Source organism: Mastigoproctus giganteus, chromosome 7 (assembly GCF_048544385.1).
Source record: "Mastigoproctus giganteus isolate SK-2022 chromosome 7, ASM4854438v1, whole genome shotgun sequence".
NCBI classification, from domain to species: Eukaryota; Metazoa; Arthropoda; class Arachnida; order Uropygi; family Thelyphonidae; genus Mastigoproctus; species Mastigoproctus giganteus.
The window spans coordinates 106,511,690-106,538,585 of record NC_143581.1 but is presented as its reverse complement, the minus strand read 5'-3'; the positions used below and the strand labels follow the sequence as shown (position 1 = coordinate 106,538,585).

General features: G+C 36.5%; 1 protein-coding gene across 1 annotated transcript in view; it reads right to left on the bottom strand.

Moving 5' to 3' along the window:
- LOC150083130 (uncharacterized) overlaps positions 1-26,896 on the bottom strand; it is a 99,169-nt gene that overhangs the window by 14,789 nt on the left and 57,484 nt on the right. Inside the window, exon 5 of the mRNA XM_090377065.1 lies at positions 10,938-11,013. Within this exon, the coding sequence (XP_090233191.1) occupies positions 10,938-11,013 (76 nt within the window). The remainder of the gene's footprint in view (positions 1-10,937; positions 11,014-26,896) is intronic.

The following is a 26,896-nucleotide window of genomic DNA, read 5'->3' as shown; positions in this document are numbered from 1 at the left end:
AGTAGTCAAGCATTCTGGTCTCTTAACAAAGCTATTGGCAGCAACTTTTGTCCACCTCTATCAGAACTAGATGGTTCTATTGACACTTCAGCCACAGATAAAGCTCACCTGCTAACATCCTACTTTTCTTCACTCGTGTATTGATAATCTTGGTACACCACCACCACCTATAATTCCCAGTACATTCCAATAAATGCCTCCTGTGGTGATCCATCAAAAGGATTTTGAATGATCTCAATGCTAAGAAAACTCCAGGTTCTAATGGTATTTCTCCACTTGTTTTCAAAACCTGTGCTCCTGAACTCACTCCTGTTTTGCATCACCTTTTTTCTCCTTCTAATTCCAAAGGCATTTACCCTTCTGTTGGAAAATTTGCTCATATCCAGACAGTTACTAAAAAGGGTGATAAATACCTCCCATCCAGTTATGGTACCATTACACTTACTACTACTATTCTTTCTAAAGTATTGATCGTGTTTGACACGAATTGATCGTGTTGATCAATTCAGCCTGGAGAGACTGCGCAAGGATCAAGGGGTAGAATTTTTCTCAGCCTGGTCTGTGCTTTTTAACAGGAGAGATTGCTTCTACAGAGATGGGATACACTTAAATAGAAAGGGTGCAAGAATATTTGCTGATGCTATCGAGGCAGTGTTAGGTTGGTCGGAAAACTGCTAGCTTTGAAGGGGGGAGGACACAGATTAATAGATTAACAGTAGCTGCTGGCAGAGGTGAAAGTGATTCTTGCACCGCTTCTACTGGAATGAGCAACAGCCTGGAAAAAAGAGATGCAGGGTATTTCAGAGATTGCTGGGAGTCATTGCGGTACAAGTAAACACATGGGATATGTTAGGGTAGCTAAGAAGAGGAACAGGTGCATGTATACTTGCATGTACACCAATGCTAGGAGTTTGGTAAATAAATTTGAGGTGTTGGTCAAAACATCAGAGTTGTTGTTATTTGGTTTTTAGGAGCATTAGCAACTAAGGCCATATTGCTCCGGGGATATGCGGTGGTCATTCCCTGACCTTTCTGCATCCTCTGTATTTGGTGGTTATGGGCTCAAACCCAGGTCTAATCAAGAAGCATGTGCTACACACTGCTACTCCTGCCCACCTGGCTACGGAGGCACCAAAACATCAGAGGCAGATATTGTTGGGATATCAGGGACGTGGTGTCACACAGATATAAGGAATGAAGAAATGGAATTTGGGGAACACAATGTGTACAGGAAGGATTGACAGGACAGGAAGGGAGGAGGAGGAGGAGGAGTTAAGCTATTAGTTAAAAAACACATAAAATCCAAGGAAGTACAGCCAGTCAACATGGATGGACAGTGCAGTGTCAAGTCAGTTTGGTGTGACGTAAGCACTGGGAAATAAAAATCGAGAGTAGGAGTGTGTTATAGAACTAATGACTCTAATGAGTTATTTATTTATTTGTTATTTGGTTTTTTTTTAGGAGCATTAGCAACTAAGGCCATATTGCTCCGGGATATGCGGTGGTCATTCCCTGACCTTTCCGCATCCTCAGTATTTGGTGGTGACGGGCTCGAACCCCGGTCTAATCAAGAAGCATGTGCTACGTACTGCTGCTCCTTCCCACCTGGCTACCGAGGCGCCACTCTAATGAGTAAAATAAGAAACTATACAGGGAAATAGAATGGGTCAGTAAATCAGAGAGTCTTATAATGGGGGATTTTAATTTCCCAGATATTGATGAATTATTGGGATGATTGTTTTCTACAGCAGCATGTTCGGGAGGCAACTAGAGGGATTAATATTCTTGATCTGATAATCAGTAGTGATTCTTCATGCATTAAGAATCTGCAGATAAAGGAACCACTAGGTGGCATTGATCACAGTGTGCTGAAGTGGGATTTACTCAAAGAGGTAACTACCATTGGGGGAAAAAGAGAAGGGTTTTTGCTTTCGTAAAGGAGACTACCGTGGTCTGAGACAGTATTTAAATTCTATACAGTGGGACCAACTGATGATGTTGCCAACAACAAATTCAAAATGGGAGGCATTCAAAGAATTAATATGGAAAGCGATTAGGCTTTTCATACCAACTAAGAAATATTGTTCAAGGTTTAGGCCTAAATGGTTGTCAGGTGAACTAATGAGACATGGCAGAGAAGAAAAATGCATGAGATTCATATAAATTAACAGGTGACACAGAAGCCTATGAGAGATATAAGCTGATCTGTAACCAAGTCACAAAGGAGGTTAGGCAGATTACGAGAAATCTTTGGCAAAGGATGCAAAGAAAAACATCAAAGAGTTCTTTACGTATGTAAACTCTAGAAGGAAAGGGATGAATCAGATAGGTCAATTGGATATTGATGGTTCAACTGTTGATGATCCTGCTCAGGGAGCTAACAAACTAAATGAGTATTTTGCATCTACATTCACACATGTGGAGTTATTCAGGGAGAGGAATGCCAGAGGTTAATTAAACTCTGGCAGAGAGAGATAGATGCTTTTATAATAACTGAGGGTAAAGTGGAGGAGAAATTGTTGAAGATAAATGCAACTAAGGCACCTGAGGTGGATGGAATATATTCAGTTATATTAAAGGAGGCAGCAAAGGAAGTAAGCAAACCCTTAGCCATAATTATGAGAGTTTCCTTGGACTCAGGGGAGGTACCCATGGACTGGAGATGTGCAAATGTGACCTCAATTCACAAAGGAGAATCAAAGGATCAACGCAAGTAAATTACAGACCTGTTAGTTTAACTTCTGTTCCAGGGAAATTAATGGACGCACTGGTTAAAGGAGCACTTCAGGATCATCTAGACAAGACTTCATTTATAGCTCGGACATAGCATGGTTTTGTTAAGGGGAAGTCTTGCCTGACCATTTTGATTGGATACTATGATGTGGTCACAAAGAAACTGGATGTAGGGAGTAACTTTCATATGATATATTTGGATCTTAGAAAGGCTTTTGATATTGTTGCACATGGAAAACTGCTGCACAAATTGGAGTAGTGGGGCATTGGTGGCAAATTGCTGCTATGAATAAAGGGATGGTTGAGTGCGAGAAGACAGAAAGTGGTAATAAATGGACACTGCTCTTCATGGACTAATGTTATTAGTGGAGTCTCACAGGGTTGAGTGTTAAGTACATTGTTGTTTTCTGTATTTAACAATGATATTGATGATGGCATATCAGGCTTAATGTCCAAGTTTGCAGATGATACGAAGGTTGGCTGGGTTGTTACCGACACTAATGATAGTACGCTGCTGCAACAGGATCTAGAAAAGTTGAGCAGATGGGCTGGGAGGTGGCAACTGAAGTTTAACATTGAAAAATGTAAAGTACTGCATATGAGAAGCAGTAATCCCAAATAATGTATAAACTATGTGGTACTACACTGACAGTGAATGAAAAGGACCTGGGTGTAATTGTGCAGGTAGATAAGAAGTTTTCTGAACAGTGCAGACGGTCTGAAAGAGTAGCTCATAGTGCCTTGTCAATGATATACAGGAATTTTTCTAGCAGGGAAAAAGAGGTGATTATCCCCCTTGTATAAGGCAATGGTCAGTTTGCACCTTGATTACTGTATACAGGTCTGGAGGCCTCATTTTAGGAAGGATGTAGAACTGCTGGAGTAATTGCAGAGAAGGGCAACAAGATTAATGAATGGAACGAAGGGGTGCTCTTATGAAGAAAGGCTTCAGTTTTGCAAATTATAGTGTCTGGAGACTAGGCACCTGTGAGGTGATCTGATTGAGGTGGTTTGAATATGTTCAGTGCTGATGGGATTCTTCCTGAGAATGCATAAATTCAAATGTAGGATAGATATGTGGAAGTTTGCTTTTAGCCAGCATGTGGTTGATTGATGGAACAAACCTCCATTTGTCATTGTAAAAGTTGATAGCTTAAATAAATTCAAGGCAGAACTAGACAAACATTTGGAGCGAGTGGATGGGTGAAATTACAAGATTTGGTTTTTTTTTTGGCTGATGCTATTTAAGCTTGCTTTCTTGCATCATGTGCCTTTACTAATTCTAATGCTAAAGTAATGGAGAAATCAATTATCTGCCAACTCAAACTATCTAGAAACCTTCCATCCACTCAATATTTTCAATATGGATTCAATCAGGGTTGATCCACTAGAGATATTCTGGCTTATGTTATTCATCTATGGACAAAATCAATGGAAAAGTTTGGTGAAAATCAAGCAGTTTCTATTAACATTTTAAAGGCTTTTAATCATATTTGGTATAAGGCCTTCTAAATCCAATTTTCTCTCTTACCGCTCACTGCAGGTGATGGTAGATGACTCTCTACCGTCTAACTTCTCCTCTAATGCTGTTGGCCTCCAAGGTTTAGTTCTTTCTCCCCCTGTTTTCCTCTTGTATATTAATGACCTTCTTCCATTGACAGGAAATCCTATCCATAGTTTTGCTGATGATAAAGCACATTTCATTCCACCTTACAGTTTGAGAAAACTTGCCCTACACAAACTTCAGCTTCAACTACTCTAATATCCACTACCAATTCCTTAAATACTGATCTCCAGATAATTCTCCTTCTAAAACTCAGTCCTGTCTTAATCTCACAGAAAAGGATCCTTCGGCTCCTATGCTTATCTTTGATGACACTGATTTTTAGGCAAGATTATATATCTCTACTGGGGATTACTCTGACTTCTTGTCTCTCTTGGCATAAGCACATTACAAATATTGCTTCCTCTGCATCTAAAAAACTGTTTTAGATGCAGAGTTTTCTGTTTTGCTCTCAGCATTACTTTTCTTCCAAACAGCTATTCACTATGTACAAATAGAAAATTTCCCTAAGATTGACTATTGTTACCACATCTGGGGCAGTGCCCCAAAACCTCTCTCAGGGTTCTAAATTCCATTCAAAAGAGGGCAGTTAGGTTAATTTCTGACTTATCTCTCTCTCTCTCTCTCCACTCTGTCTCATAGACATTCTGTTTCTGCTGCATGCACTTTGTATAGATAATTCCAAGGGTTCTTCTGAATTGGCTTCTGTAATTTTTGCTCGCGCTCTCTCTCTCTCTCTCTCTCTCTCTCTCTCTCTCTCTCTCTCTCTCTCTCTCTCTCTCTCTCTCTCTCTCTCTTCCAAACCAGTCTGTAAACATATTGCAACCAGTCAACATCCTTTTACTGTCCAGCTTGAAACTCACAGAATCAATTTTTCTTCTTCCTCATTTATTCATTTGAGGTGTGTGGTCCTCTAGGCACTCCAAGTTGTGATGGTCTATTCTCCATTTTCTGGAACACCTTCCTTCATGCATATCTCCTGAAAATTACAATCTACAAAAATTCAAGTCTAAAGTCAACAAATATGTTTTTTCATCTTCTCAACCTTTAGCCCATTCATGGTACTAAGTGCTATAGGTTCTAATACTTCTCATGTTTGGCGTTTTCACATTTATGGGGTTTTTTCCACACCATGGACATGGTATTCAGCTGTGGGCAAGGATTGAATGGTTTCTTCGTCAGAAACTAGAAATTTTAAAGAGAATTAATATTTGGTTCCATTTTTGAAATGCTAATTTGCATTACACTGCATGAGTGTGTATCAATGATTCTTGAACAGAATTTTGATTTGTTTTGCTTCATGTGTGAAAAAACAATGTATATGTGAGCAGGCAAATTTTTTAAACACATTTAACAAACTTCATACCAATTTAACTGTAAGTCTAGTCAAGAAGCATAAATGGTCACTAATGAAAAATGTTGTCAAGCTGTAGTATGACTCAATGCAAAACTGAGCCATACTACAGTTCAATTGATTCACATTGCAATTTTGGAGCATAAGTTTCCAGAGATATGGCTATGAAGGTTGCTGAAGCTCATTTCACAATTCTCAGCCAAGGAATTTATCAAAGGTATGGAAGCACTTACTGATCCATCCTTTTGAAGCACAGCACAGCAAGTAAAATGACATGCCATTCCTTATTTCAGCTACAACTTTGCCCTTCTCATTTATAAATTGATAGGCAAATTCTCCTCTTCCTAAAAAAAAAGGTGACATATGGATAAGCTAAAGAAGGCACATGAAGAGATGATGAGGTCTGTAAGTTGAGTGGCCCCACCACAGTGAGTAATGAGTTTCCAATACATCTAGTGAAACTAAACTAGTGTTTATTCATTTCCAAACTAAACATTCATGGTTTTCATATAATTTTTTTTTTTTTACCATAAACTAATGCATTCTTTTCATAGGTGGACTTTGAAAATTATTTGCTAGACTCAAATTTTCACCAGACCTATTTTACTGTAACAAAATTTTATTATATTAGGTTGGGGTACAAATGTGGGTTAACGGGTTAGTATGCACATCTTGCATGCTGAAAAAAAAAAAATAATATATAAAAACTCACTGGGGTGGGGGGAGAGAGACCCTACACCCCCCATCTGAGATCATTTAACTCTATTTCTAATTGAAGAGGCCTTTAAGAATTCATCCAGTTTTCAGTGGATATGAAGCCGATCTTCTAAATGAGTGAAAAATGCATTTTACTGTCATAGAGGTGTTAATGGCTGGCTGGTGGCAACGAATAATCACATGTGTAGTAATTTTGTGCTATGTATCTTTAAAAAATAATAAATCTGCTTCTCTGGACATGCTTTTATTTCTGCCCCACCACTACTTTAATGTGAAAGAATAATTATATACACCACACAGAAACTATTTTCCTGCATGTGATCAGAGTATTTTTTCTACCCTGCAAAAGCTGAAATGCATAGAATGCAGCACAGAAATTACAGGGTGGGAAGCATAAAAACACAAAAAAACTAGTTTAAGCTCCTTTCCAAAACAAATGCAAATCTCAGAAGAAAGCTTATGCCCCTCATTGATTAATTATTTGATTAAAAAATGATTTTTCTAGTATTTTTGAATACAAAACACTACAAAAATCCTTCAGTTTAATATCATTCCTTAAAAGTATCACATTAAACCTTGTGATACTTTTTTTTGTTTTCAGACAACCCAGACAATGTGAAAGATGAGGAGAAGGTACTTTGCGTTCTTGTTATTTGGTTTTTAGGAGTATTAGCAACTAAGACCATATTGCTCCATGATATGCGGTGGTCATTCCCTGACCTCCCTGCATCCTTCGTATTCGGTGGTGACGGGCTCGAACCCCGGTCTAATCAAGAAGCGTGTGCTACGCACTGCTGCTCCTTCCCACCTGGCTACGAAGGCGCCTGCGGGGTACTTTGCAATAACAATTACAACTGCATTTGTACCAGGAGGAAACAGTGAATAGAAGATATCTAACTGTAAAATTAATGATATAATGATCTCTCTCTCTCAGAAGCATTGTAGATGACATTGAAGCTGAATAAGGGTATGGTCTCAAAGGTGCACATTATACACAGTTATACTAGATCATAGATATAGCTTAGCTTAATTTTCAGCACTCACGTCATAGTAATCCGCTTAGTTGATTGAAAGTTTCACCACACGTACATATTAGTTATGAGATTCTAATAACTTAAAGAAATTATAAATTTAAAATTAAGTTATGAGCTTTAAAAATTTGCCTTAGAAAGGAAAGTGCACCTTCCATTCTATGGTTGTCTAATTAAAATAAATTAAAGTCAGATAAAAAGCTAATAGCCATGCATGAGCGACTTTTGAAATCGTCTTCAGTTAGCTATAGTGGGAAGGGAAGAGCGCACGAGTGTCTTATATATGGGTTGAGTTCCCGAAATGCATTTCAGTGCACGTGGAAACTTTATACGTGCTAAATTCCAAATAGGGGAGAAGTTGGTTGGAATCTTTTTGTTTAATATGTTGAACGATGTGTGTGGCGCTTAAACCACTCAATGACAAGGGCTTCATTTTGAAGGATTCAAAATCAGCGATTACAATAGTTAGACTAAATTCCAGTTATAAAATCCTTCAAAATGAAGCCCTCATCATTGAGTGGTTTAAGTGCCACACAGCATTCAACATATTAAACAGAAAGATTCCAACCAACTTCTCCCCTATTTGTAATTTAGCACGTATAAAGTTTCTACGTGCACTGAAATGCATTTCAGGAACTCAACCTGTATGTAACACACTCGCACGCTCTTCCCTTCCCACACTAGCTAACTGAAGACTATTTCGAAAATCGCTTGTGCACGGCTATTAGCTTTTTATCTCACTTTAATTTATTTTAATTAGACAACCATAGAATGGAAGGTGCACTTTCCTTTCTTAGGCAAATTTTTAAAGCTCATAACTTAGTAATTTTAAATTTACAATTTCTTTAAGTTATTAGAATCTCATAACTAATATGTACGAGATGAAACTTTCAATCAACTAAGCAGATTACTATGAGGTGAGCACTGAAAATTAAGCTAAGCTACATCTACAATCTAGTCATTACATCACAGCACATAAGGACTCCTTAAAATATCATCAGACATAGTTATACTTAAAAATAGGTGATGCAAGTATATCAAACAACGGCGAAAATACCTTATCCATGTCGACCACAGAAGAAAGGGGACCCAAAGAGGAAAGGGTACTGGTAGCTAGTATAATTTAGTTTTTTATAAGAATGGTCTGCAAATCTCACAGTGGAGAAGACAGGATTTGCAGTTTCATTACTGTCAAACCATTATAAATGTCAATGAGATCATTAGACTTTTGGACTTATGGACAGAAGAAGGACTAATATTTTTTAATTCCACAAGAGGGTCTGGGATGATGGGAAACTATAGTTAAGAACTATAGAAATCAGTAAGTCTAACTTCTGAAGGGGGGGGGGTAAAGATCAAGGAGCTATATTCAAGGACAAAATACAGAACCACCTTGATTAGAATGCAACAGATCATCACAGAATGAATTTGTGAAAGGAGGGTCATGCCTAACCAATTTGGTTAACTAATATGATGAGCACATAAAAACAAATTGTCAAAAAAAAACTTAGCACTATATACCTAAACTTTAGTAAACTTCAGATATAGACCCAGATACAGTACAAAATTTAGAGGTCACTTCAAAACTGGAATTATAAGAAAGATAAATAATGAATCAGTGGCTGGCTGAAGAATAAGACATAGAAAGAAGTCATAAATGAGCATTTTAAAGATTGGACTAATACAGAAAGTGGAGTCTCTCAGGACCCCCCCCCCCCCTTGTTTCAAATGCTCATTAATGATATTATTAAGGAGTACAGGGATGGCTGTCAAAGTTCAAGATGATTTAATGGTAATGATATGAACACTAAAAGTGCAAAGTAAATTCAGCGGGCAACGATTTAAAAATTAAACACTGTTGCAAACACATCATAAAGGAATTACTGCCGAATGCAACAATTATTTCATATTTGATCATATCATACCATATATGTTTTGTTTGTTTGTTATTTGGTTTCTAGGAGCATTAGCAACTAAGGCCATATTGCTCCAGGGATATGCGGTGGTCATTCCCTAACCTTTCTGCATCCTCCGTATTTGGTGGTGACGGGCTCGAATCCCGGTCTAACTACGCACTGCTACTCCTGCCCACCTGGCTACGGAAGCGCCCGTACCATATATAATGATTTAGTAAATTGTTATATGACAAGTGTTCAAATTATAGAGGCATCACACTGACATTACATATGAGTAAGCTGTACGAGAGAGTGCTGGAGCGGAAGATAACAGGAATGATTGAAAACCAGATGCCCAAGGAACAGTATGGCTTTACGCCTAGCAGACTGACAGTGGATCTAATTTTCTGCATCAGGCAACTGATGGAAAAATGTTATGAACACAATAAAGAATTATGGATCGCATTTTTGGACATAAAGAAAGCATTTAATGCCGTGAATAGAGAGAAAGCATGGGAGATTTTGAGAAACTTGGGGATAAGGGAACATCTTTGGAAAGAACTGAGAATATCTACACCAACACAGTAAGCAAAATAAGAACAGTGGTGGGGGTTAACAGAGAGCTTCAAAATAACATCAGATTTGGGACAAGGAGGCATCCTGTCACCACTACTATTTATAGCTGTCATGAATGCTGTGCAATGTAGAGTGGTGAAACAATTTGGACAAGACCAGATGAAAGTCATGCTCTTCGCAGATGACCTCTGTATATGGGGAGAGAGCAGGGAACAAGTGCAACAACAGCAAGTTGATGTGGGCTTGTACGGCCAATGAATTTGGACTAGTTTTCAGTCAGGAGAAGAGAGAAGTAATAGTTCTAAAGAGAAGTGACAAGCCTGACAGATACATTACAGTGAAAGGGAAAGAGCTTAAAAAGGTTAACAACTTCAAGTATCTAGGAAGCACAATCATAAAGAGTGGAGTGACAGATGAAGAAATAAGTAGCAGGATACAAGTGGACAAGAATTTCTACAGGCAGACAAGAGATTTTATCTAGAATAGGAACATACCATTGAAGTGTAAGAAGGCCATATACCAGACCTATTACATACCAATTGTGAAGTATGCATCTGAAACTTGGGACTATGAGGAAAAAGGATGAAAGCAGAATACAGGGGGCAGAAATGAGATTTGTGAGGAGTATAGTCAGAAAGACAAGGCACAACAAAATCAGGAATGATGTGATTAGGGAGATAATCCAGTTTGAAAAACTCCAGGGCAGGATTGAAAGGTACCATTTGAAATGGTTCAGACATGTCAAGAGGATGAACGAGAGAAGTTTTCCAAGAGGAACGTTTGATTTACAATTAAAGGACAAAAGACCAAGAATGAGGTGGCACGACATGATAAAGACATGTCATTAAGAGAGGAAGAAATTGGAATGAAACCAATGATGGAGAGAAGTACACAGACAGGGCATGGAGGTGAGGCCTCTTATGTCAAACCATGGAACGTTGGATTGACAGATGACGATCAAAGTGGTGACTGAAGAGTACGCTGGCTTGGATGTGATGAAGAGAAGGCTAATCTAGAAGAAGGTTAATCTAGCAAATTGCATTTAAGAAAATTTAATCAATACATACGCTTTCTTGACCCTCCCTTTGTCAGTTCAATTTCCACACAGTCATTTCTGATATCATATCCAATAACTTTTCCTTCCTAAGAAATTACACAAACAAAAATACAAAATTTTAAAAATTGCATGGATTGATTACAAAGAATGAAGTTAACAGGAATTAACATTTCTTTATTACAGAACATTCTTTAATATGGTATCAAAGGATGCATGATTTATGTGTGTTACTCTAACGACTCACTATTTTTAACCTTCAATAAATATTTAAAATTATATTTTATGAACTGAGATAATGACAATATCAAAAAGCTCAAAAGGTTTTCATTCTCATTTCATATAATCAGTGTACCCATGAGGTTTCTTTCATGGCGAGTATAATTCTAGTTTCCAAGAAGTTAACTAGTATGGTATTAAAAAAAAACTTATTGGGGGGAGGGGCAATTCCTTTAGTCCCCATCTCAGACTGCTCCTGATAAATGCTATACTGAATTTATTTTTTAGATCAGTAAATATTTCAATGACATAATATAATGCTTGTTTGGAGATTACCCTCACATATACACTCTTTATATATTGTGATTATGGTGGGAATCCAACGGTGGAATGGAAAAACGGCAGGCAGAGGATCAGAAGTCTGAGAAATGGCTCACGTACCCAACCCCATAGAGGGCCATTGCTGGCAAGAAAGGCAATGGGAACCACCTTTTACAGCTATCCCTGGTAGCTTCATGAAGTCAGATTTAAATATTAGCAGACTCAACAGGCAGATGTTGTGAGTGTCATTATCAGCAGGATAAGTAACAAGGCTACTCAAGTCGTAAACCAGCGAAATCCTTGTTAATAAGTATCCATTTACGAAGACTGGCACATGGAATGTAAGAACAATGTTGAGGAAAGGGAAACTTGAAAATGTGAAGAGAGAAATAAAGAAAAATAAACTGAACATATTAGGTATAATAGAGACTAGGTGGAAAGATGAGGGAGACTCCATGAGTGAAGATATAAAGGTAATATACAAAGGAGGAATAAGAGAGGCAAGAAGCTGTTAGAATTTTGCAAAAGAAGAGAGAGATGTTTGCATTAAACACACGAGAAAAGAAGATACACTTGGAGAAGACCAGGGGATGTAGACAGGTATCAAATAAACAATATTTTAGTCAACAAAAGGTACAGGAATACTGTGAAGAATTTGCATAGCTATCCAGATGCAGATGCCAACTCTGACCACAATTTGGTAGCAATGAATATGAAGATTACACTCAAGAGAATAAGGGGAGCAAGAAAAAGAAGGAAATAGAATTTGAATGTACTGAACACTGCACTAGCTGGAGATTTCACAGAGGCAACTGACAGGGAGATTGTGGAGGGGGAGGAAATAGAAGAAGTGGAGAAGAGATGGGAAAGGTTTAAAAAGATTGCAGTAGGAGTAGCAGAAAGAAAATTAGGTACAGTAGATTAGAAAATGATAAGGAAACCATGGATCACAGAAGAAATGATAGATAAAATGGAGAAGAGGAGAAAAGTGAAGCAGCAAAGTTCAGAAGAGGCAAGGATTAAATATAGGAGTTTAAATAATGAACTTAGAAGGGGAAACACATGAAGCAAGAGAAAAATGGTGGGAAGAACAGCACAGAAGAGAACTAGAGGGAATGGCAAGAAGAGGAAGAAGTGATCTAATGTATGAAAGAGTCAAGAGCTTAACAAACATAAAACAAGACTAGTGGAAAGATAAAAGACAAGAATGGAAAAACTATATGGCAAAGAACACATTAGGAGAAGATGGAAGGAATATACAGAAGAGCTATATGATAAGAGAAAAAAACCAAAAGTCTGGCCTGTGACAGCTGGAGAAGGCCTTAGGACCAAAATTATTAAGAGAAAAATTTGAAAAGGCAGTCCTTGTTAAAAAGAGTTATGATACACCAGCAGAAACTATAAAAGGACTTGGAGAAGAGGCAAAGAAAGAATTGTTCAGGATTCGCAGGAAAAATCTATGAAGGTGGAAGCTGGCCAAAAGACTTTCTTAAATTCATAATTATCCCATTCCTTAAAAATAATACTAAAAATTCTCTCAGCACGCATTAAAGCAAAAACCAAGGAGTGCGAATTCATAGAAGCACAGTTTGGGTTCAGAGAAGGATGTGGGAGAAGAGAAACAATAGGAATATTAAGAACACTAGCAGAAAAAAGCATGGAAATAAGAAAAGATCTGGCACTAGGAAAAGTTGGCCTAGATAAAAGAGATATAAAACTAATTTGAGAACTTTACATGGGACAGACAGCTGTGGTTCGAATTGATGGAGAGGATTCGGAAGAAGTAAACATTGGTAATGGTGTAAGGGAAGGATATTCCTTGTCCCCCTTACTATTTAATATACATGCAGAAGCACTGATGAGAAAGTACAAAGAAGAGCAGAAAGGAGGTGTAAAAGTAGGAGGGGGGGAGAAGATAAAGACAATAAGATTTACAGAAGACCAGATTTTGATTGCTAACAATGAGGAGGAATTACAGAGCTCCTTGGATACCCTGAACAGCAAAGTAAAGGAGTAAAAAAATATTAACAGCAAGAAAACCAAGATAATGGTTTTTGTGCAGTTAATCTTCTTCTTCTTCATTAATTCGTTCTAGAGGCGGATTTACTGTGAAGCTTAAGCTTCAGGGCCCCTCATTTGCATGGGCCCGTCCAGGTTCCTTGGAAGGGCCCATGCAAATAGAGTGGCCTAGCAAAGTGTTCACAGTGATATTTTTTGAAAAATTTGCAAAAGGAAGATATTTTAATCACAATCGGTTAAGACAGCTGTCTCAAAACACCTAGTCAAAATGGAAGTTCTCTCCTGTCAGGAATATACTCAATAATGCTACGTATACGATTATAAATGCACCTTACATTTTTTTTTTTTCTTTTCTTTTTTGATGGGCATCGCACAAAATAGAATTTATCAGAATTCCTGTGTTTGTAGCAGTACTACAAGCCACAAGTATGCCTGTGCCCAAATTCGCATTTTTTATGCATCCCAACATATCAAATCACATCTTAGGGTATCTGAAGCATCTTGTCCTGATGAAGTCTGGCAGTTCTGGACGAATCGGCATGCATAATTGTCACCAACTCAGTGAAACAGCCCGAAGAAACAAGTGTTCAATGACAAAACTCCTACATATATTCATCAATAAGTCAATGTATTGACTTATTGATGAATTTGGGGGGTTGTATAAAAGTAATTTGATTACGCAATTATGTAGCTCAATACAACATAGTGGCAATTTTAAAATGCATTTGAATTGTTATTGTGTATACCTCAATTTCAGATTATTATTATTATTTTTTTTTCTCAAAATTGTGATCCCAATATTTACCAAGAATCAAACAGAACATATAAAGACAAAAGAGAAGCTTTTCAAACAGATATTTTGAAAAAAAATTAATTTACTAAAATTAATAAACTAAAGTTTGCATATATTGTTTTGTTTGAAAACTGTGTTCAACAAGACAGACACTACTTACATCAGATGGGTTTTCAATATATTCAGACTGGATGAATATATTGAGAACCCTCAAAAGTCAAGAGCACAAGGCTATGTTTACTTGGATTACATTTAAAGTAAAAAAAATGTACTGGACTAGGGATTCTTAACGTGGGGTACGCATACCCCTTGGGGGTACATGGTAAAACTTTTGAGGGGTACGCCGTGAGAGCTCAAAAGTTGCTAGATCTAGTAACAAAGTTGCTAAGTTGGCAACACTGCTACTGATTAATTTCTGAGAACTGAGTGATGAAGAGCGGTGCTGTACATGTCTGTACACATTTGTCAATCCTCCCTCCCCTTCCCTACCTGAGAGCCGAACCTACCTGAACAGCTGATCTCCCAGTCAAAACAAGTGATTTATTTCATTTGCTGTGCTTAACGTTATTTTTAGTCTTCAGTTTACTGTGAAGTTAAATGAATGTGTTTCTAAAGTGCCCTGATAAATGGATAATTAAGAAGAAAGGTAATGTGGAGCCAGAGCCGATTGCTTCTACATCTACAGCTACCTCATCATCTCATGTGAGTAAAGAGGTGGATTCAGCAGTAATTAAAAGAACATTAAAAGTTAAACAATCAAATGATAAAAAAATTAAAAAACATAAATATCATGAATCATTACAATTTGGCTTTACATGGGCAGGAAATTTAGTAGAACCAAATCCACAGTGCATTGTTTGCTCTGAAGTCCTGTCACAAAATTCTATGAAACAGTCTTTTTTATGGCGACACTTTGAAACAAAACATGAGCATTTAAAAAATAAGCCCTTAAGCTATTTTGAACATCTTTTGGAAGACTTGAGTAGTAGAAAAACCGTAATTAAGCATTTTTCTGGTGTAGAAGAAAATGAACGTTCATTTAAAGCATCTTACAAAAAGCCTTCAAATTGCCAAAGCCGGAAAGGCTCACACAATAGGCGAGCCACTCATTCTTCCAGCAGTGGAAGAAACAGCTTCTTGTATGTTTGGTCAAAAAGAGCCAAACCTTGTCAGAACCATTCCTTTGTCAAACGACAGTTTCCAGGAGAATTAAAGATATGGCCTGTAATATTAAGGACCAACTCATTCAAGCTATTCAATGTAGCCCGTGGTTTGCCATACAAGTGGATGAGTTGACAGACGTAGCTGGGTTAGCTCAATTACTTGTTTTTGTGTGTGGAAAATTCCAGGATGCAATATTTGAAGATATTTTATTTTGTAAGCCTCTCAAAACTTCCACTACAGGTGAGGATAATTTTAGTATGACTGATTCATTTTTTGCCGAAAACAACCTTGAATGGAAAAATTGTATTTCTGTATGTACTGACGGAGCAAAAGCAATGAATGGTTACATCACAGGACTAGCAGGTTGTATAAAACAAGTTTCACCAGAACGTAAGTTTACTCATTGTTGTCTTCACCATGAAGTGCTAATAGCTAAATTTCTCCCTGATGATTTGAAAGGAGTTCTGGATGAAAGTGTACAAATGGTTAATTTCAACAAAACCCGACCATCAAAGTCTCGACTTTTTTCAATTATGTGTGAAGAAATGGGTAGCCTGCATAAGAGATTGCTGCTTCACACAGAAGTAAGTTGGTTGTCACGAGGAAATGTTCTTTGCCATTTATTTGAACTCCACAATGAAGTACACCTTTTTTTCATGGACCAAGAGTTGACTTTCTTTGAGACTACAAGACTTAGAATGGCTTCTACGGTTAGCATACTTAGCTGATATTTTTGAAAAAGTGAATATTTGGAACTTATCATTGCAAGGAGACAACATTGATGTGTTCTATGTTTAGAAAAAACAGAGGCCATGGTAAAAAAAATTTCTCTCTAGAAAAATGGAATTAAAAAGAACAGCTGTGACCAATTTCAGCAACTAGATTCATTTCCTAAAAAAAATGAGCAAACGATTGCAGACCTTGAAGACATCAGGCAGTAATCAGGCAGTTGAAAATTACTGCCTTATAAGGCAGTAATTTTCAACCCCCCCCCCCCGGTGAAACACAAGAATAGATTCGAGACCCCTTCACATTTGATTTGGAAAAATGTAAGTTTCCATTGTCCAATAAAGAATAGTTGATTGAGATATCTTGTGACAATAATTTAAAAAGAATTCATTACAAAAAGCCACTGATTAGTTTTTGGATAGGAGTGGAGAAGGAATATCTGACTTTGTCAAGAATTGCAGTCAAATATTTGTTACCTTTCACAACAACTTATTTATGTGAAACTGGGTTTTCGTCTTTAACTGCTTTAAAAAATAAATATAAGAACAGGCTGGATGTTGAAGATGACTTGCAACTCTACCTTAGCAAGATAACCCCAACCATTGATGAACTGTGCAAGTGTAAATAAGCACAACCATCTGATTACCCAGTAAAATGTTTACAATTTTATAAGATTTGTTAAATTGTTTATGTCACTCTTTGTGTTTATCGAGCATGTAATTTATGAATACAAAATTTAACGTGTATATATATATATGTTTTATTTTATTCCATTGTTATACTATAACTATAGTTTTATCTATCTATACAAGGGAAACGCCAGTTACATACACATTTCCAGCAGGTACGTGAAGCATAAAAGGTTGAGAACCACTGCACTATCTTGAAGAATAGACAAGAAAGAGCATTCAGTATTATTCTGAGTACTAAAAAGAGTAGTTGTGGTTATTAAATTTTTAAGTTAAAGAGATTTGTCCTTCAGATGTCATGATGAAAATTGGCATTCTTCAAATAATGGAAATTCCACAGGAATCATAGAACTAATTGCTGAATTTGGTACATTTTTGCACAAGCACTTGGAAAAATGTTAAAATGAAAAAACCATTGTTATTTATTTTTCCAAAATAGTTTATGAAGAATCAATCAAAATAATGTGAAAATGTGTACAAAATGAAGTGGTAAATCAAATAAAAAAAACAAGACACCAAATACTACTCCATTATTATAGATTCTACACTAGATGAGACAAACACTGATCAGTTGGCTATTATTGTGTGCTACTGTTTTAACAGAAAACCCTATGAGCGATTTTTAACTTTTTCGCTAACTGAAAACCATCTATCTGTAATTTTATTGAACAAAGCGAAACAAGTTCTCGACGATTATAACTTGCCATTGAACAATGTTCGTGGTCAGTCGTATGACAACGCAACTGTTATGAAAGGTGAGGACAAAGGGCTGCAAGCACTCTTTATAATCGTAATAAGTATGCAGAATATGTGCTGTGTGCAGCTCATTCCGTTAATCTTGTTGGAAAAAAAAGTTGAAGTTGTTGACTACTTCGGTATTTTGCAACAATTATATGTTGTCTTTTTGGGTTCATCTCATAGATGGAGTATTTTAAACACACATGCCAACTTGGATTTTTCCCTAGAGTCTTAAGTGTAATGAGACAATCTGCCTATTATAAAGTTGTTCAAGCCTTGCAACTTGAGTACAACATTTTAAGGACTCTAAAATATATTTCTGAAGACTTGGAAGAGGAAACCCAAACAAGATGCAAAAAGTTTATTCAAAATAAAGCTCGAATATGCCATTTTAACTGCAATTTGGGAAGGATGTTTTGAACTGTTTCAGTAAAACAAGTGAGAAATTACTGACTCCTGATTTGGATGTATATGAAAAGTACTGCCTTTTGTCATCTTTAAATTTATTAAAGAACTGAGAGAAAATTCAGATAAAAAAAATTAATGGAATATGAAACAAAAGTGATAAAGATGAGCGATGAAATTAATAGAAATTATTCTGACATCGAAAAGCAAATTGTAACAAAAAAATTTTCAGATCATACCAAAAGCAGTAATTCATTAAGAGGAAGAGATAAATTTCTAACAGAAATAATAAATAGGCTCTTGAATTGTTTGATAATCCAATTAATCAGATGAACACATTGGAAAAAGATTTAAATTTCCTGCTGATTTGACATGAAATAGATACTGACATCGACAAAGACAACATAAAATTCATAATACTACAACAAGCACATTGACAACAAACTGGTTAATGAGTGTTGTCAATTCAAAGAGTATTTAAGATTAGTCACTGTACAAGAAAACTTGAAATTCCCTGAAATCTTACAGCTTATACATGAAAGAAACTTGGTAGAGGTTTTCCCAAATTTGACAACAATCCTAAAAATTTACATGACATTACCAATAACGAGTTGTGAAGCTGAAAGAAACTTTTCTAAACTATGACTAATAAAAAACAAATAAATCTCGATCAACCATGCTAGAGAAAGACTGAATTATCTTTCTCTCTATAGAAAATGATATTACAAAATTGTTGTCATATCTTCAAATAACAACAATTTTGTAAAGGTTTTTGTAAAAATTTTGTACAGCCAAAAATTGTAGAAAAAAAATTAATTAATAAAAACATTATGTTATTTTTCTGAATTTTGTGATGTTTGTGGTATTTCTCAGCTTTTTTAAATTCGTAATCTGTTGTGATTTCTTTTCTCATTCTAAATAAGTATTCATTTTCATACCTAATTGTGTATTCTTTTCCTTAAAGAGGGCCCTAAAAAATGTATAAGCTTCAGGCCCCACAGAAACTGGATTCACCCCTGTTTGTTCCCCTTCTGTTTTCTGGAACAACCTCCCTTCATATGTATTTCACAAAAATTACCATATAGAAATTCAAGTCATGTCAACAAGTATCTTCTTTCATCTTCTCAACCTTCAACTGATGTACAGTACTAAGGTTCCAATACCTCTCGTGTTTGCAGTTTACATTAAAAAAAAAAAGTGATTAAACACTTACCTTTGAATGGATATTTTTACCCAGTTTTATTATTTTATTTCTTCATTTGTAATATGATCTTTTCACTGCTTCTAACTTTCAATTTATTTTTCTTAAAACTTTCATTTCATTGATTCCTTTATTGTGAACTCACATGGCTTGGCACCATTAAAAGAAAATATAAAAAGAAAAAACACACACATTTGAAAAACATAAATGAAACTTGAAATACAAAATAAAAGTAAATTCCAGAAAACCACAAAAGACATGTTTTCCAGAAATCTGGCAAGCCAGAAAAGTTTGCACATATGCATTTCAACTAAATTGTATGTATGTACCAAAGGGAAGTGGGATATGAAGGTATAAATATTCTTAAGAAGAGAAACATGTCACTGCAAATGGCAAGTCTCATTTTACATTTTACATAAAATTTGCATTTTACTTTTCATAATTCTTCATTGTTTTACTAAGTAAGAGTTGAAACTGATCATCTCAGTGATCCATTCTCTGAGTTGAAATCAGTCCTGGACTATCAGCTTTCCATTCACTATTCTCTCCATGCCATTTCTATTCTTCCTATTAGATCTTTAACCTTTGCCAGAATACTCAATTTCCTAATTTCTCTAACACATGACACCATCAATTCATCTTCCTCATGCTCTGCCACTAACCCTATTACCACTCACGTTTGCTTAAAAATAAATCCAATCTCCATTCTCCCATTATTTCTACATGCTTATGCTATCTTCAGTTTCTTTCACTTACCTTTGACTGCACATTATCTAAAGATTTTTCTTATTTCCTTGTTTGTTATATATCATCTCACCATTGCTCATATTTCATTTATATTTCTTAAATCTACAATATCTGAAGATCCTAATTTTTGATCTATTTATTTCCTACCCAGGTCTTAGCTCCACAGGCTAAAATAAGCTTTAAAAACCTGTGTTATAAACAATTAATTAGTTAATTTTGTGTTTAGCTAATTTCTCTTTTGCTCAAAATTAATTTGTTAAACTGCTGTCTCACACTTTATATTTTACTTATTCAATTATTTATTTCCATGTCTAGTCTTCCATCTTTATTAAAGACTATTAGCATTAGCATTTTCTTTTTATATGCAAGAAAGCAAGCTTATGCACCATCAGCCAAAAAAAAAAAAAAAAAACCACTTCCACTTCACCCCTCTGTTCGTTCAAAATACCTGTCCAGCTGAGCCTTAAACTTATTTAGGCTATCAACTTCCACAACTAGGGATGGAAGTCTGTTCCACCAACCACCCGCTGGCTAAAGGCAAATTTCCGCACGTCTATCCTACATCTGTCTTTCCTCAATTTGAATTTATGCCCTCTCAGGTGATTATTCTGAGCGAGAGGAAGAATCCCATCAGCATTGAGCATGCTCAAACCATTCAAGGCTTTATACACCTCTATCAGATCACCTCGCTGGTGCCTAGTCTCCAGACACTAATTTTCAAAACTTAAGCCTTTCTTCGTAAGAGCACCCCTTTGTTCCATTCACTAATCTTGTTGCCCTTCTCTGTACTCGTTCCAGCAGCTCTACATCCTTCTTGAAATGAGGCCTCCAGACCTGTATACAGTACTCTAGGTGTGGCCTGACCATTGCCTTATACAAGGGAAAAATCATCTCCTTATCCCTGCTATAAAAATTCCTATATATCATTGACAATACACCATGAGCTACTCTTGCAGCCCGTCTGCACTGCTCAGAGAACTTCATATCTGCCTGCACAACCACCCCCAGGTCCCTTTCATTCTGTACCACTATCAGTGTAGTACCACAGAGTTGATACATTGCTCTGGGGTTGCTGTTTCCCATGTGTAGTACTTTACATTTGTCAATGTTAAACTTCATTTGCCACCTCTCAGCACATCTGCTCAACCTTTCCAGATCCTGTTGCAGCAGCATAGTGTCAGTAGTGTCCTTGACAACCCTGCCTACCTTTGTATCGTCTGCAAACTTCGACATTAAGCTTGATATACCATCATCAATATCATTTATAAATACAGAAAACAATAATGGACCCAACACTAAGCCCTGAGGGACTCCACTAATAACATTAGTCCACGATGAGCAGTGTCCATTGATTACCACTCTGTCTTCTCCCCCTCAGCCACCCCTTTATCTACAGCAGTAATTTGCCTCCAATGCCACACTGCTCCAATTTGTGCAGCAGTCTTCCATGTGCAACAGTATCAAAAGCCTTTCTAAGATCCAAGTATATAATATCAAAGTTATTCCCTGCATCCAGTTCCTTTGTGACTGCATCATAGTATCCAATCAAATTGGTCAGGCAAGACTTCCCCTTAACAAAACCATGCTGTGTCTGAGCTATAACTGAAGTCTTGTCTAAATGATCCTGCAGTGCTTCTTTAACTAGTGCCTCCATTAATTTTCCTGGAACAGAAGTTAAACTCACAGGTCTATAATTACTTGTGTCAGCCTTTGATCCTCCTTTGTGAATTGGGGTCACATTTGCACATCTCCAGTCTGTTGGTACCTCCCCTGAGTCCAAGGAAGCTCTCATAATTATGGCTAAGGGTTTGCTTACTTCCTCTGCTGCCTCCTTTAATATAACTGGATAGATCCCATCCATCCCGGGTGCCTTTCTTGTGTTTATCTTCAACAATTTCTCCTCCACTTTACTCTCAGTTATTACAAGATTCTCTAGCTTACTGCTAGAGTTGAATACACCTCTGGCTTTCCCCTCGCTAAATAACTCCTCATGTGTGAATGTCAATGCAAAATATTCATTTAGTTTGTTAGCTACCTGAGCAGAATCATCAACAGTCCACTTGATATTGACCCATCGATATCAAGTGGACCAATCTGATTCATCCCCTTCCTTCTAGAGTTTACATAAGTAAAGAACTCTTTGCTGTTTTTCTTTGCATCCCTTGCCAATGATTTCTCGTAATCTGCCTTTGCCTGCCTAACCTCCTTGGTAACTTGGTTACAGATCAACTTGTATCTATCATAGACTTCTGTGTCATGTGTTAATTTGTATGTATCCCATGCATGTTTCTTCTCTGCCATATGCCTCATTAGTTCAACTGACATCCATTTAGGCCTAAACCTTGAACAATATTTCTTAGTTGGTATGTAAAGCCTAGTAGCTTCCAAGATAAGTTTTTTGAATGCTTCCCATTTTGCATTTGCTGTTGGTAACATCATCAGTTGGTCCCACTGTATAGAATTTAAATACTGTCTCAGACCATCGCAGTCGCCTTTACGAAAGCAATAACCCTTCCCTTTACCCCTAATGGTAGTTACCTCTTTGAGTAAATCCCACTTCAGCACACTGTGATCACTGCTACCTAGTGGTTCATTTATCTGCAGATTCTTAATGCATGAAGAATCACTACTGATAATCAAATCAAGAGTATTCCTCCCTCTAGTTGCCTTCCGAACATGCTGATGTAGAAAACAATCATCCAATAAATCCACAAAAGCCTTGCTAGTGTGTGAGTGACCAGCCCCCAAATTTCAGTCAATATCTGGGAAATTAAAATCTCCCATTATAAGACTCTCTGATTTACTGGCCCACTCTATTTCCCTGTACAGTTTCTTATTATACTCATCAGCGTCATTAGGCCTATAGCACACTCCTACTCTCAATTTTGATCTCTCAATGCTTGTGTCACACCAAACTGAGTCAACACTGCACTGTCTAGTGATGTCGACTGGCTTCACTTCCTTGGATTTTATGTATTTCTTAACTAATAGCATAACCCCTCCTCCCTTCCTATCCAGTCTATCCTTTCTGTAGACGTTGTACTCCCCAAATTCCAGTTCTGCATTCCTTATATCTGTGTGACACCACGTCTCTGATATCCCAACAATATCTGCTTTTGATGTTTTGAGCAATACCTCAAATTCATCAAATTTATTTACTAAACTCCTAGCATTGGTGTACACGCAACTATACATGCACCTATTTCTATTCTTAGCTACCCTAACATAACCCATGTGTTTACTTGTATCGCAATGACTCCCAGCAGTCTCTGAAATATCCTGCATCTTGTTTTTCAGGATTCGGCTCATTCCAATAGAAGCAGTGCAAGAATCTCTTTCACCTCTGCCAGTGGCTATTGTTAATCTATTCGTCTTTGTCTCCCTCCAAGCTAGCAGTTTTCCGACCCACCTAACACTGCCTCGATAGCATCAGCAAATATTCTTGCACCCTTTCTATTTAAGTGTATCCCATCCCTGTAGAAGCAATCTCTCCTGTTAACAAGTACAGTCCAGGCTGAAAAAAATTCTACCCCTTGAGCCTTGCGCAATTTTTCCAGGGCCGAATTGATTGACAAGGCTCTCATCATATACTCCCTCCTATCGTGTCTGGGCAGAATTGCAGACACTTTCAAATTCAACCCTATTTCACGGCTTTTTTTTCAACAGTGACCTGTACTTGTTAAGCAATTCTGCCGGTCTCCTACTCTTGATATCATTAGTGCCAACATGTACAACTATATCACCTTTTGTGCCCTTAAAAGATGAGATGATATCTGCTCTACAACGTCATCAACCATTGCCCCTGGCAGACATACCCTGGTCCTGTTCCACCTATCCTTTTTACAAAGCATGTTCCCCGTTTCCCTGACAATAGAGTCACCAACAACTACTAGTTCCTTTGGGACCAGTGCATTCTGCCTTGGGGGTTGCTGCTGTGTTGCGCGATGACCAAGTGCAAGCTCTGGCGTTGATGTGGGCAGCTGAGAGCTTGATGGGCCCCTCAATTTAGTTCCTTCGAGATACAAAAAATTACTGATATGTGTTTCAACTTTTAGTTATTTAGCTTACATTTTCTTCTCTCTTTCAACTTTCACAATTTATTTTTGTGCAACTAATAAATTTTCATGGCAAATTCTCTACAGTTCAACTTTTATCTAATTTATTCAGAGATTCTTGAATATCTCACAATACTTAATAACAAACATTATACACATATAAGCAATGATCCAATGGTTACTCTACCCACACTAAACTCTGTGAGCAGCTTACATTCTTTCCATTAACATTTTCTCTGTCAATAATAAATATAGTACAGTGGACCCCTCCACCTTTACGATATTAATCCATTCCAGAGACACCATCGTATCGTGAAAATATCGTAATGTGAACCCAATAACGCATTGTTTTTTGGTAATTCATTCCAAGGCCTCGGAAGTTGAAATTTTCACTATATAACTAAGCTTAAAAGGTCATTTTTATAACGGAGATTGTATATATTGGGTTAAAAAAATTTATTAAAACTAATATATTGAAAATACAACACAAAAAATATCACTTCAACTAAAGGATGCAAAACAAAACATACGGCAAACATATTTATAAAGGCTACTATTGGCTGAGAGAAAGGAACACGTGTCTGGTCGGAGACAATAGTAAGCCAAGTCCATCGTAAAGTGAAATAAGCAAGCACCTCTTAACATGGTCACTGGTTAGTAGAATCAGCCGCTTTATTTTTCAGAAATCAATGGTTTCAGAAATTTCAGAAATCACTACACTTTCATCGTTATCATATTTTCAGTTAAAAGAATAATTTTTGAAAGCCTTTGTGATATTTCTGGAGGTCACAACCATAAAACAATAAAAACAATTTGCAGTTTCCGGTTTATTGGGCTTTTCTGTTAGTGCAATCTAATTATAAACGGGCAGTAAACTCGATCTTATTGCATTTTCAATAGTACTGATAGCCGACATTGTTATTATGGTGAAATGTGTTTCCCCTTCCTTTGCAATCATATGAAAAACAAATAAATTTTCAGAATCTTCTCTTCATTCCTATTTTTCAATTTTCTTAAACTTGTTAGTCCACAATTTGTATTGCAATTTGTGCGTGCAGTGTTCTTCATTATTGATTGCTTATCTTTTTTTACTTTTTAACATTTACAACAAAAAAAAAAAAATGTAAGTGAACAGAAATATCAATTAGCATGTACACATTACAATAGCAATTAAGCTATGTACGTAAGCGTAAATTAATTTTTATTTTGCTAACCTGTGGGAAATATTCTTCCGATTTTCATGTATCATTTAATTTTGTTAATTGGCAAGGTAATAAAGCATTAATTTGTGCTTTATATCTTTACTTTTACAGCCTGTGGATAATATTCCTCCTATTTTTCTTATCACAATCACCTTTTAATAGAATTAAAATTCAATTTGCAAATGGGACCACAATAACCAGCACTTACCACATGACGTATAGTGAATCTATCATATAGAATAGTAAAGTGAACCAATCGTAAAGCGGGGTTCATTGTGTATGAAATTCTACCCCATTTCACAATCTTTTCGTCTTATATAATGGCGAGTTCTGCTCTTTTGCTTAGAAAGCATACTTCAAAAAAATCCTTCTTTTATCTTTGCCCTTATCAATTTTTATTACTAAAGTTATGTTTTCTGCCTACATACTACAGTAAAATCTCATTAATACAAACTCGGTTTATAAGTACTCATTTATATAAAGTACACACCATTCCCTGCAAAAGGATAGGCTTTTCTATGTAAATATATTTGCTTATTACAAAATTTGGTTAATGTGTATTCCAATGTTCATTTTCAACCTGGGAGAAATAAATATTGTTATTCTGTATGTTTAATACAAATCTTGGCATAGTTGTCTGATTATTACTCCTATTATTGCCTCTGGCCACCCGGTTCCCTGCTTCCCAAAGGGTGACACTGACTTGTTAGAATTTATTTTTGTGTAAACAAAACCAGTTTATGGTAGCTACAACATGTGTGCACTCTGAAAAGCATCATTGTGAAGGATGAGCTGCTAAATTAACAAAAGAATAAAAACAGTTTTCCTAAGTTGTTTACATACACTCCCTCGCTCTCCACAGGATTTTAAGGTCAGTTGCAATTGTTATGTCAGTTCAAAGAGTCTTTTGCTACAGTATAATCTATTTTTTGTGCCATTTTATCTGAGCTAATGTCTTTTTTTGGAACTTGTGTCTTTAAATTAATTTAAAGTTTGTTTATATTAAATCTCATCTAGCAGTGTTATGGCAGCAAAATGTAAACGGATGAAATTAAGTCTGGGAATTAAACTGAAAATTATACAAGAGGCTGACAATACGGAATGAAGCAAAATGGACATTGCAAAGGAATAAATACAACATCCCTTTACCTACTTTATTTACAATACCAAAAAAAAAACTAAGTACGTGACACTGGAGCAGCAACAAAAAAACAAGAAACAAATTTGTGGTGCAAAACACAAGGAGCTTGAAACAAAACTTTTTGAGTGGTACCAACAGATGTGTGCACCTAATTTGCCAATATCAGGTCTGATTTTGCAAGAAAAGGCAAATTACCTAGCTCAGCAACATGGAATTAGCACCTTCAAGTGTAGCAGTGGCTGGCTACAAAGATTTAAACTTGGTTTCGCAAAATGTTTGCAGCGAGTCTGTATTAGTCGATAAAGAAAAGGCTACAGACTGGTTGTGTTCTGTATGGTCCATTCTTGAAAAATGAGGCAAAGGATATTTTTAATTTTGACGAGACATTTCACTATAATTGCTGTTCGAGGAGTCTTGTCATAGTGGAAAATTATGTAAACAAAGACTCGCTGTTCTGTTATGCTGCAATCGAGATGGTAGTACAAAACTATGCCCATTGAGATTGGTAAGTTTTCCAAGCCAAGATGTTTTAAAGAAGTTAACAAACTT